This window comes from Rhinoraja longicauda, chromosome 15 (genome assembly GCF_053455715.1).
Source record: "Rhinoraja longicauda isolate Sanriku21f chromosome 15, sRhiLon1.1, whole genome shotgun sequence".
Classification (NCBI taxonomy): domain Eukaryota; kingdom Metazoa; phylum Chordata; class Chondrichthyes; order Rajiformes; family Arhynchobatidae; genus Rhinoraja; species Rhinoraja longicauda.
The window spans coordinates 10,569,096-10,582,724 of NC_135967.1; the positions used below are offsets into that span (position 1 = coordinate 10,569,096).

General features: G+C 46.6%; 1 protein-coding gene across 2 annotated transcripts in view; it reads right to left on the bottom strand.

Annotated features, from left to right (window-relative positions):
• LOC144600345 (RPA-related protein RADX-like) overlaps positions 1 to 13,629 on the bottom strand; it is a 52,207-nt gene that overhangs the window by 16,838 nt on the left and 21,740 nt on the right. For both annotated transcript variants that reach the window (XM_078411923.1, XM_078411922.1), the window contains exons 8-10: positions 6,338 to 6,430; positions 3,431 to 3,598; positions 1,488 to 1,645 (exon numbers count right to left, since the gene is read on the bottom strand). In XM_078411923.1, the coding sequence (XP_078268049.1) occupies positions 1,488 to 1,645; positions 3,431 to 3,598; positions 6,338 to 6,430 (419 nt within the window). The remainder of the gene's footprint in view (positions 1 to 1,487; positions 1,646 to 3,430; positions 3,599 to 6,337; positions 6,431 to 13,629) is intronic.

The window sequence follows — 13,629 nt, forward strand, 5'->3', positions numbered from 1 at the left end:
GAATTCATTGCCACAGACGGCTGTGGAGGCCAAGTCAGTGAGTATTTTACAGCGGAGGTTGATAAGCTCTTGATCAGTAAGAGATTAGTAAAAGGTTACGGGGAGAAGGCAGGAGAAAGGGGTTGAGAGTGGGAAATAGATCAGCCATGATCGAATGGTAGAGTAGACCCGATGAGCTGAATGTCCTAATTCTGCTCCTATCTCTTATGGTCTTAAAACTTAAATTGGACTAACAAATGTCTGAGACCATTCTTCTCTTGTCCTCTCATATCATATCATATCATATATATACAGCCGGAAACAGGCCTTTCCGGCCCTCCAAGTCCGTGCCGCCCAGCGATCCCCGCACATCAACACTATCCTACACCCACTAGGGACAATTTTTACATTTACCCAGCCAATTAACCTACATACCTGTACGTCTTTGGAGTGTGGGAGGAAACCGAAGATCTCGGAGAAAACCCACGCAGGTCACGGGGAGAACGTACAAACTCCTTACAGTGCAGCACCCGTAGTCAGGATCGAACCTGAGTCTCCGGCGCTGCATTCGCTGTAAAGCAGCAACTCTACCGCTGCGCTACCGTGCTTGATTTTGAATGGTGGTGTTCCAGCCATTCTGACAGACCAAAGTCTTGGACTTTCATAGGCAGGTTAGTTTATTGTCATGTGTACCGAGGTACAGTGAAAAGTTTTTTTGTTGCGCGCTATCCAGTCAGCGGAAAGACTATACACGATTACAATCGAGCAATCCACAGTGTATACACCGATCAGCCAAAACATTATGACCACTGACAGGCGAAGTGAATAACACTGATTATCTTGTTACAATGGCACTTGTCAAGGGGTGGGATACATTAGGCAGCAAGTGAACAGCCAGTTCTTCAAGTTGATGTGTTGGATGCAGGAGAAATGGGCAGGAGTAAAGACCTGAGCGACTTTGACAAGGGCCAAATTGTTATGGCCAGACAACTGGGTCAGAGCATCTCTGAAACGACAAGGCTTGTGGGGTGCTCCCGGTCAGCAGTGGTGAGTACCTACCGACAGTGGTCCGAGGAGGGACAAACCACAAACTGGCGACAGGGTGTTGGGCGCCCAAGGCTCATCGATGCCCGAGGGCAACGAAAGCTATCCCGTCTGGTCCGAACCGACAGAAGGTTTACTGTGGCACAAGTCACAGAAAAGTTTAATGGTGGTCACGGGAGGAATGTGTCACAATACACAGTGCATCGCACCCTGCTGCATATGGGGCTGCACACGGAGGACCAACAGCATATTAGGCAGGTGGTCATAATGTTTTGGCTGATCAGGTCATAATGTTTTGGCTGATCGCTGTACATGATAAAGGGAATAGTGTTTAGTGCAAGGTAAGGTCCATTAAAGCCCGATAGGCTATGTATTGGACATAAAGGATGTTACATAAATGTGTGAGATATAAAGGTAGGTGAGGCTAAGTGTTTGGGGCAGACCCACACCTGGACTGTGGTTACCTGTATGTGGTGAGTTCCCTGTCCTTCCACCAACTCCGCGAGTCCAATGTATCGAACTGCAGCAATGGTGGCTTGCAACGCGATCCGCCGATGTTCCCTGTAATGCAAGCTTGCAATCACCTTCTTCAGGTCACCTGCAGAGGTCAAGACTGCCTCATCTGGGGAATCAGAATTCATTGCAGATGTGAGATTAGGCCAGGAACAGCCTGTGAAAAAACCAATCAACGACCCAGCCAAATAAACAAGGAAGATATTATCAGGAGAGTTACTATCTCACGGCTCGACATTCACTTAGTGCAGAAGCCAAATACATCCTCTCTCTCCATGCCAACACTCCTCCCAAGGAGATAGACACAAAATGTTGGAATAACTCCATGGGTCAGGCAGCATCTCTGGAGAAAAAGAATAGGTGACATTTCGGGTTGAGACACTTCTGCAGACAGAGTCAGGGGAGAGGGAAACGATAGGAATGTTTCTAGAACCTAGAGGTTAGGAAACTAGTATATCTCCTACCAAGGAGACTGTCGCAGTGGCACAGCTGGTAGAGCTGCTGCCTCACAGCTCGAGCGATCCAGGTTCAATCCTTACACTGGGCGCTGTCTGTAAATCTTTCTTCGGGTGCTCTGGTTTCCTCCCACATCCCAAAGCATCCAGGTTGGTAGGTTAATTTTAGTTTTGTTTAGTTTGGAGATACAGCTTGGTCGGCCCACCAACCATTGATTGATCACCCGTTCACATTAGTTCGATGGTATCCCATTTCCCCATCCACTCCAAACACGTGAGGATGATTTAAAAAAAAGATTTACAGAGGCCAATTATCCTACAAGCAAGTGGGAGGAAACCGGAGCACCCGGAGGAAACCCACGCGGTCACAGGGAGAACGGACAAACTCCGTACCGACAGCACATAGTCAGGATTGAACCCGGGTCTCTGGCTCTGTAAGACAGCAACTCTACCACTGTGCCGCCCATCAAGGATGGCGTTAAACTAATCTCCTCTGCCCGCACATGATCCACATCCCTTCATTCCCTGAATATCACGTGCCTATCCACAAGTCTCTTAAACGCCACTACCGTATCTGCCACCACCACCACCACTCCTGGCAGCACATTCCAGGCACACGCAGTTCTTTGTGTAAAAGATTGCCCATCACATTTCCTTTAAACTTCGCCCCTTTCATCTTAAAACGAGACCTTCTAGTCCTTGACATTTCCAATCGCAGGATAAAGGTTCTGACAATCTATTCTATCTACGCCTGTCGTAATTTTATATGCTCTATCACGTCTTCCCTCGCAACCTCTGACGCTCCAGAGAAAACAACCCAACTTTGTCCAACCTCTTCTTATAGTAATACCCTCTGATCCAGGTAGTGTTCTGGTAAACCTCTTCTGCACATGGGGAGATGAAAATGAACAGATATCAGACCTCACATTTGACAGGGGCAGCTTCCAACCCAGCGGTATGAACGTTAATCACTCTAACGTCAAGTAACCCTTGCATTCCCTCCGACCCCCCTTTCTCCCAGCCTAGTCATTCCACCAGTTGCACTGTGCGTACCCCTGCATCCCTTCTTTATCATATCTTCCCCAGCCAACGAGGGGCCAATTATGGGCTCCATCCATCCCGGGGTCATCTGTTGCTGGCCCAGCTTTGTTCTGGCCTTCTCCTACCTCCAGCTCCCCCCCCGCCCTCCACGTTCAGTCTAAATAAGCGTCCCGACCCGAAACGTCACCTATTTATTTGCTCCAGAGAAGCTGCCTGAGTTACTCCAGCACTTTGTGTCTATCTTCGGTATAAACCAGCATCTGTAGTTCCTTCCGGCACGGATGTCAAAGTCAGTCTGTTACTTTATGTGGCTGTGGCTTTTGTTTGACCGTGTTTAATTCAACATAACAGGAGGTTGGGATTCTGAAGAGGGATTCAAACGTGCATCTTGTTCTCACCGTTCAGGTTTTTACAGTAATCTTGAAATAAGCTCGGGGCTGGGGGGAATGAGTAGTAGCCACCCATGACAGACCTCTTCAGCAAATGCTTCTCGTGTTGCCCTTTCACCCACTGAATGAAGGCCTGCACCTTCGGATCCTGAGTGTACGGCTTTCCTTTGTGATGCCCTGCAAGACAATAGCAAGAGAGAGCAGAATGGATCAGGGCACGGGTACATTTGCAACTCTGGTTCACATTCAGCAATTATCTTAACTTAGGAGCCAAACATTACCCTTTAGAGACAGACTTGAAATCGAGAATCAGAGGGCGTGGGTGTAAGATGAGGGGGAAAGATTTAATCAGAGCCCTAGGGGTAACTTTGTTTACACAAATGGTGGTGGGGGTTTGAAATGAACCGCCGGAGGAGGTAGTTGAGGCAGTTACTATCTCAATGTTACTCCAGTAAAAGATCATACATATACTGTCTGAGTGCTTCCATCATTTTCACTTTGTAAAATTTCATACCTGTATCATAATGGATTCTCTACCCCAATCTTTGCCCACAACTTAAAAGGTCCCCGCTACTTTCACTGTTCCCATCTCCACCACTCTTTGCCACAATGGTCAATGGTTCTTTCTTGTCACATGTACAGACGTACAGTGAAATGCTGTTTTTCGCATGTAGTTCAGTAAAGTATTGCCATAACTAAGCACAATCCTGGATTAATACAGAGTGTATAGAAATAATGCACAAGAGTCGCCATGTTGCGGCGCCATTTTAACAAGGCCCAGTCCTGTCCGTGCGCTCGGTCTCCTGGAGCGGTGTCCGATCCAGGCGAGCCCCAGGCTGCTGCAGGGTGCCCAGCCATCGCCTCCGCCCAGATTGTCCAGTGAACAACTGTCATCCCTCTCCTCGCCCGGCCGCCTTCAGACTTTGTGCCCCGGGGCCGCCTCCCGCAGCCCGGCCTTGAGTGCGCGGAAGGCGAGACCTCGGTTATCTCTCTTCCCATCCCTCGCTCTTGCCTCCGCCATCGCTGGCTCCCTCCATCCTCCTTTCTGGTTCCCCGGTCCTCAGGGGACGAGCAGGGACCAGGCTCGGCGGCTCCCTCTACAGGCCGGAGGTGGGGGGGCCTCCATTGCTGGCGATGAGAGTGCAGCGAAGATTCACTAGGTTGGTAGCTGGGACTACGGACGCCACTGAAACGACTGGGGCAGTCGCCCACTGGGGCAGAGAGGGTGCGAGGAGATTTGACCCAGCAGGGCAAAAAGTAATGAAAAGTTTTGACGGAGAGATCAGGAGAGATTGTCTCAGGTGGATGGAAGATACTTGGTCTGTTGGGAAGTCACAGGTTACGGGGAACAGGCAGGAAGACGGAACTGAACCCAAGATCCGATCAGCCACCATCTTATTTATTGTAAGCTACTTTGGTTTAGAGACACAGCGCTGAAACAGGCCCTTCAGCCCACCGAGTCTGTGCCGACCTATAAATAAAATTCTAAAGGAAGTTCCCATATGAAAAAAACAAGCCAACTTTTGCCTGCACAGATGCTGCTTGACCTGCTGAGTTCCTCCAGCAGTTTGCTTTCTACCCAAAAATTCAAGGCCTACCAAACATATAAAAATAATTTAGGCAAGGGAGGACTAATTCTCTTATACTGGTATTTATTTCCTGAGTTCAATCTGCCAACCATGAAATCAGAAAGCAGATGTTTGGGACATACAAAAGATAGAGGCAGGGAGCAATTAGTCTCGAGTCTGTGGTCCACTAGGTTTCAAATGGCAACACAGGCCAAGAGGAGAGGTGAAATGAATATTTTGATATTTGATTCCTCAGATTCAATTTCAACCTTCTGTTCACCTTCTACCATTTTTGGAGAACTTATCCGTGACATAAGCTCAGAATAAGAATGCCATGCTTTGGAAAAAAACGAGGCAATATTAAAATTTTAGTGGACTGTGTAGGCACATACAGGCAGCTGTGTTACAGGTTAAAACCAGCACTCTCAGTAGCGGAGACACGAGATTGTTTGGAGAAAAGCAAAATGTTTAGAGATACAGCGCAGAAACAGGCCTTTCAGCCCACAGAGTCCATGCTGACCACCGATCCTGACTATGGGTGCTGTCTGTACAGAGTTTGTACGTTCTCCCTATGACCGTGTAGGTTTTCTCCAGGTGCTCTGGTTATCATCCACACTCCAAAGACGTACAGGATTTGAGGTTAATTGGCTTTGGTAAAAATTGTAAATTGTCCTTCGTGTGTAGGATGGTGCTGGTGTAGGATAGTCCACTGGTTGGCATGGACTCTGTAGGGAGTCGAAGGGCCTGCTTCCACACTGTATCTCTAAACTAAACTAGACTACTGCAGAAAAGTGACAGTTTACGTGAAGTGATTGAGCAGGGGGAAATGCAAATGCTCCACTAAGCTGGAGGCAGTTCAATGACTAGCTAGCCTGATTATCCCCGCTGGCCCCTTCCCCTTCTTCTGCACCCTCTCCAAAGTCGTAACACCCATCTCGAAGTAGGGTCCCGACCTGAAACATCACACATCCATGTTCTCCAGAGAAGCTGCCAGACCCACTGAGTTGCTCCAGCACATTTTGCCCTTTTGCATAAGCCATCCTTCTATGTAAACCAGCGTCTGCACTTCCTTGTTTCAACATCCATCCCGTATTGGGATATAGGAACAAACCCCAGAGAACACGGACGAATCCTAAGAAGTAACAAGTAGAATGTGCAAACTTCTTGGATGCAAAGACCCAACGTCAGGATCGAGCTCAGTCCATTGGAGGTTCACCCGCTGCATTAACTTGCCAGCTGGGAGAGAATGCGTTGGAGTAGGGCGTGGGATGAGAACCACAATTCTTGGAAAGTTTAAACCTTCCCACTGCAACGAGCCGAGGATGTTTCTTATTCCGTACCAACCTACCTGAGATGGATATCTGGCTTTCATTGGAGGTTGTGAGGTAGACCACTCCAAACTCTCGAACCACTCTCATCTGCGTACACACCAGGTAGGTCACTGTGGGGGGCAAAGCATTCGGACATTAGTTGGTTGGTTGACGTGCCGTTGTGCAACAATCCCGGATACCCCGGACTAGTCCGCAGCCACTGAATACCGCGGCATTGCGGGAAACAAGGTGCGTGGTTGCACACTGCCTGCTGCCGCCCAAAATACCGTGGCAACGATCAATGATCGAATGACAAAGAAATATTGGCCCGGACATATAGGCATAGAACAGTACAGCAAAGGAACAGGCCCTTCGGCCCACCATGCTGGGCTGAAAATGGTGCAACATGTTAAACTGATCTCCTCTTCCTGCACGTGATGTGCGCCCTTCCGTTCCCTTGTGTATTCATGTGCCCACCTAAAAGCCTCTTAACAAGGTTGTTCAATGATTTACGATGATGTTGCCAGGACTCGAGGGCCTGAACTACAGGGAGAGGTTGAACAGGCTAGGGCTTTATTCCTTGGAGCGCAAGAGAATCTTTTCGAGGTGAATAAAATCATGAGCGGAATAGATCGGGTAAACGCAGAGTCTTTTGCTCAGAGTTGGGGAAACCGAGAGCCAGAGGACATAGGTTTAAGGTGACGGGGGAAAGATTTAATGCGGACCTGAGAGGTAACTTTTTTTTAAAGCTAAGGGTGGTGGGTGTATGGAACAAGTTGCTGGAGGAGGTAGCTGAGGCAGGTCTTATCACAACATTTAAGAAGCATTAGGACAGGTATACGACTCGGAGAGGTTTAGAGGGTTATGGGCCAAGCGTGGGCAGGAGGGACTAATATAGGTGGGGCATGTTGGTCGGCGTGGGCAAGTTGGGCGGAAGAGTTCCACGTTCTATGACTATTTCCACGACATGCTGCCACCATATCTCCCTCCACAACCACCCCTGGCAACACATTCAGATGTCCCGGAGAATTGAAAGATTAAATAAAGGGGATAATGGAGGGAAAGCGGACACCAAGGGGAGATTGGAAATCAATGGTTGAGATTTTAAAATGAAGGAATAGCTTACTGAGTGGAACTGGAGGTGAAGAGTAAACAGGACTTGAGTGAATGGAGACATGGTCGACAATGTCAGATGACCTCCTGTGGATGGAGTTTGTCCATCCTCACCAACATAGAGTCCCAAGTTTAAGGCCAGATGACTTAGCAAGCCACGATATGATACTGAAGATTAGATGTTAAATGCCACTATTATATCTGCCTCCACCACCACCCTTGGCAGTGTGTTCCAACGACTCGCCACTCTCTGTGTAAAGGGCCCGACCCACTCATTCCTTTAAACTTTGCCTCTCTCCTCACAGCTACGCCCTCTGCTCTTTGACATTTCCACCCGGGGGAAAAAGGTTCTGACTGTCTACCCTATCCATGCCCCCCATAATTTTATCTATATACTAAACCTCTTGTTTGTTTGTTTATTCCTGAACTACAGCCAAAACGGTACACGATAGTGCAACAATTTTAAGCCCACCTTACTCACCGTCGTCCCTTTGGTGCTAATGGAAGAAGTTTCATTGAAATCGGTGTTATATTTTTAAAGTTATTCATATTTTAAAGTTTAAATCTATCTCCTAGGGAAGGAGGGGGGAGGGAGGGAGGGGAGAGGAGGATAAGGGGGGGTTGAGTGGGATGGAGTGTGGGGAGGGGAAGGGGGAGGGGAGGGGATGGGAGGGAAGGGGAGGGGAGGGTGCTGCACCAATGCAGGAGAGGTTTGGGCCCAATGGGTCCACTTGGTCTAGTATACTTCTATCGAGTTGCGCCTCAGCCTTCAATTTTTCACAGAAAACAATCAACATTTATCCAAAAAACGACACAGTGCTGGAGTACCTCAGTGGGTCAGGCAGCATGTCGGGCAAACATGAGTAGGTGATGTTTCAGGTTAGGATCCTTTTGCAGACTGGTCAATGTCACCAGTTGAAGAAATGTCACCTATCCATGCTCTCCAGAAATGCTGCCTGACCCTCAGTTACTCCAGGACTTTATGTCCTTAAGTGTAAACCGGCATCTGCAGTTCCTGATTTTTTCCCAAATTATCCAAACTTTCCTTGCAGCTCCTACCCTCTAATCTAGGCAGCATTCCGGCAAACCTCCACCCTCTCCAAAGCCTCCACTTTATTTACTTTAGTTTAGTTTAGTGTAGTTTATTATTGTCAGGTAAACTGAGGTACAGTGAAAAGCTGAAGATAGACACAAAAAGCTGGAGTAACTCTGCGGGACAGGCAGCATCTTTGGAGAGAAGGAATGCGTGACGTTTCGGGTCGAGACCCTTCTTCTTTTTGGTTGCCTACTATCCAGTCAGCGAAAAGACTATACATGATTACAATCAAGCTGTCCACAGTGTACAGGATAATGGGATTAACGGTCAGTGCAAGATAAAGTCCAGTAAGGTCCGATTAAAGATCGTCCAAGGTCTCCAATGAGTTAGATAGTAGGTCAGGACACCTCTCTAATTGTTGATAGGATGGTTCAATTGCTTGATAACAGCTGGGAAGAAACTGCCCCTGAATCTGGAGGTGTGCGTTTTCACACTTCTGTTCCTCTTGCCTGGTGGGAGAGGGGAGAAGGGGGAGTGTCCGGGGTGAGACTGGCCCCTGATTATGCCGAGGCAGCGTGAAGTGTAGATGGAGTCGACAGAAGGGAGGTTGAAATGTGTGATGGTCTGGGCTAAGTCTTTATTCCCCTTAGTTCCACTTGCTATCCATTTGAAATGCAGTGATGGAGGTTTGGAAGATTTGGTCCATTTGCAAGAAAAAAAGATGAAAGACGAGGAATGATGGTGTCAAAACACAACGTGCCCGAGGGACTCAACGGGTCAGCCGGCATCTGTGGAGGGAATGAACAAACGCCATTTCAGGTTGGGATCCTTCTTCAGACTGATTTAGTAGAGGGGAAAAGTTGGAAAAGAGAGGTGGGGGCGGGACAAAGCCTGGCAAGTGTTAGGTGGATACAGTTGGGGCTAGATTGTTTCATCTTAAACCAGCTACCTGTGCCCTCGATGTTCTACCCACTAGCTTTTTTAAAAACATTTTCAGCTGCTTGGCGAGTGAATTAATACAAATAATCCCTTCTATCAGGAAATTTCCCAGAAACTCTAAAAACTGCAGTTATTAAGCCTCTATTAAAAAAGAGTAGCCTAGACCCATTATTACTCAACAATTATAGACCCATATCAAACTTACCCTTTATAGGTAAAATAATTGAAAAACGCTGTCTACCAACAACTTAGCAACTATTTGACCTTAACTGACCTCTTTGACAACTTTCAATCAGGCTTTTGCCCCTTACATAGCACCGAAACGGCCCTGATCAAGGTCTTAAATGACATTCGTTTAAATACCGATTCCGGAAAAATTTCAGTTTTAGTACTTCTTGATCTTAGTGCTGCCTTTGACACTGTAGACCACAACATTTTAATAGACAGACTAGAAAATTGGGTTGGACTTTCAGGCACTGTCTTAACTTGGTTTAGATCCTACCTGCAGGACAGAAACCTGTTATGTCTCCATTGGAGACTTTGTATCCGATCAAGTTAAAATAACATGTGGAGTTCCCCAAGGATCAACCCTTGGCCCTCTTTTATTCAATCTCTACATCCTTCCATTGGGACACATCTTATAAAACAACAAAATTGCCTACCATAACTCTGCGGTTGACACTCAAATTTACATAGCCCTCTCTCCAAATGACTATAGTCCCATCGATAGTCTCCATCAATGCATTGAACAGATAAACAGCTGGATGAGACACAATTTTCTCCAGCTAAACAAAGATAAAACCGAGATAATTGTCTTCGGTGCACATGACAAAAGACCGATAGTCAGTGCCCACCTTGATTCTCACTCTCTTCAGACTAAAAACCAGGTCAGAAATCTTGGTGTAATTCTAGACTCTAATCTAAACTTCAACAGCCACATGAACTCAATAACTAAATCAGCCTACTAGCACCTGAAAAACATTGCTCGAGTTAGAGGTTTCATGTCTAAACAAGACCTTGAAAAGCTCATCCACGCATTTATTTTGAATAGGCTTGGTGATTGTAATGGTCTTCAGACAGGCCTATCTCAAGGGGCTGTTAGCAAGTTGCAGCTCGTCCAAAACGCCGCTGGTAGTCTTAACAAAAGCTAAAAAATCTGAACACATTACACCAATTCTCAGATCTCTACACTGGCTACCAGTCTGTCAGAGAATCGAATTCAAAGTAATACTAATTGTCTACAAATGACTTAATGGTCTTGGACCAAACTACATATCAGACCTTCTCTCACCTTACATTCCAATTCCAGCTGGACCCCTGAGGTCAGCCGGGACCAGTCTATTAAACACTCCAAGAGTAAAAACAAAACACAGTGAAGCAGCTTTTAGTCACTCAGCTTCGTGCATCTGGAATAAACTCCCTGAAGAACTCAAAACAGGCCCAAACTCTACGTATATTCAAAACTAGGCTTAAAACCTTCATGTCCTGCAGTGTCTATGAGTAGCACTTTGATTCTTGCTACTCTATATATGTTACTTTTGGTCTATTCTTATTACGTTTTATATCTTATTACTTTTGATCTAATTTTATTACTCCATCGTTCGCTCGTGTGTCGAGACGACGTTAGCTCGCTGTTGGCTTCTGTCGTCATCCAACATGTTGACAGAATTGGTCGCCCGACGCGTCACACAGCGCATCGTGACGTCTTTTCCGGGGCATCGCCACGAGGAGGCTTCTGTCATGATTCCCCATTACTTTATTAATCTTACTTTTAACTATTCATTATTTATCTTATTACTTGCATTTTCCTACCTTTTCTCCTTGCCACAGCCACCCAGCACGCAGGCTGTTCTCCTTGTTACCGTCAGGCAGACGATACAGGAGTATGGCTGCGCGTACCACCAGACTTGAGAACAGTTTCTACCATCAGGCCATCAGGCTTCTGAACTCATAAACACATTTCAAATCATATATGTTGATTATTTTTAATATTGTCTTTTTACCTTACTAATGTTATTTTTTAAATTTTATTTATCCTTGGAATATTACTGCTGAGGTGACCCGTTGTCTTGTCAAATACATTTCATTGTACCGTTGACCCTGTGCCAACCTACATATGACAAATACAATGTATTATTATTATTATTATTATTATTGTTCTGTATTTTTTATGCTCTGTGTAAAGCACTTTGAATTGCCATTACTGTATGAAATGTGCTATAAATAAACTTGCCTTGCCTTAGATTGGCAAATGGGTGGAATGGGAGACAAGGACCAGAGGTGAAAAGGAAGCGAAAGGGTGTTAGACAAAGAGAGGATTCACGACATGAAACTTAGCCTGTCCATTCCCTCCACAGCTGCTGCCTGACCTTGTGAGTTCCTCCAGAACTTTGTGTTTGCTCAAAATGTCTGCACCTGCAGTTCCTTGTTCCTCTCTAGTTTACTGACAGGACACTGAATCCTGCAGTGATATCACCAACCCTCCAAATTCAACAAAAGGGTAAACGAAAAAATGTCAGCACTCTCTCTCAGGTCAACATCCCCAGCACTGATGACCTAGTTATTCTTTTTTAAAAAAGACACAAAGTGTTGGAGTATCTCAGCGGGTCAAGCAGCATCTCTGGAGAACATGGAAAGGTGATGTTTCGGGTTGTGACCCATCCTGCTGAGTTACTCCAGCACTTTGTGTTGTTTTTTTTGTAAACTAGCATCTGCACTTTCTTGCATCTACCCTAGAGGAAAGCACCACCGTACCTCCTCTTACACAAAGTTGAACCACAATACAATTCATTCTTTGTTGCTAATGTTTAATGCTGGTGCTGTTTTCCAGGTACACTAGGGCGTGTTGTTCTCACATTCATTGGCAATGGGACAAATTCTTCAGCACCAAACAAGCCTGGCTCTCTCTCCTATGCACTGAGTACTGCCGTCTCACAGCGCCAGAGACACGGGCTCAATCCTGATCTCCGTGCTGTCTGTGTGGAGTTTGCATGTTCTCCCTGTGACCATGTGGGTTTCCTCCGGGTGTTCCAGTTTCCTCCCACGTTCCGAAGACATGCGGATTTTTAGGCTGATCTGCCCTTTTGTAAATTGCCCCTCTTGTGTAGGGAGTGGATGGGAAAGTGGGAACTATTATATTGATGAACAGGTGATTGATGGTCAGCATTGACTCATTGGGCGAAGGGACCATTTTCATGCTGTATCTCCAAACTAAAACTAAACTAAGTATTGAGAGATGTGTAGGCACGAGATGCAACACCTGTCCCTTTACCTCCCCCCTCGACTCCATCCAAGGATCCAAACAGTCTTTCCAGGTGAGGCAGAGGTTCACCTGCACCTCCTCCAACCTCATCTATTGTATCTGCTGTTCCAGATGTCAACTTCTCTACATCGACGAGACCAAACGCAGGCTCGGCAATCGTTTCGCTCAACACCTTCGCTCAGTCCGCCTTAACCAACCTGATCTCCCGGTGGCTCAGCACTTCAACTCCCCCTCCCACTCCCAGTCTGACCTTTCTGTCATGGGCCTCCTCCATTGTCATAGTGAGGCCCAGCGCAAATTGGATGAACAGCATCTCATATTTCGCTTGGGCAGTTTACACCCCAGCGGTATGAACATTGACTTCTCCAACTTCAGATAGTTCCTCTGTCCCTCTCTTTCCCCTCCCCTTTCCAGTTCTCCCACTGTCTTCCAGTCTCCTACTACATCCTATCTTTGTCCCACCCCCTCCCCTGACATCAGTCTGAAGAAGGGTCTCGATCCGAAAAGCGTCACCCCTTCCTTCTCTCCTGAGATGCTGCCTGACCCGCTGAGTTACTCCAGCATTTTGTGTCTACCTTCTAAGTACTGAGAGAGATCCACTAAGGAGAAAAACACACACGCACGCCCAAACACACACACATCACTGTGAGTACGTAATACAAGCTGCTGGTATGTGTAATGTCTTCATACAAGTTGGCGTTACAAGTGAAACATGTTGTTAATAACAGCACCACATAGATGCAGGCTGCTGCTTGTAGACCCATGTCTATACATGCATCTACACCAAGGAGAGGCACCACCGTGCCTTTAACTATGAAAAATTGTATGTTATACGATCGTGCCGCGAGGTGGCACTGTAGCTCCACCACGCTAATAGGAAGCACTTCGCTACCTCCATGTGCTAGGAGAATTGCTTCACTTGTTTCCAATTTTTCTGCATTCCGAAATCTCGAAAAATCGGCTTGAGACTTGACATTGCA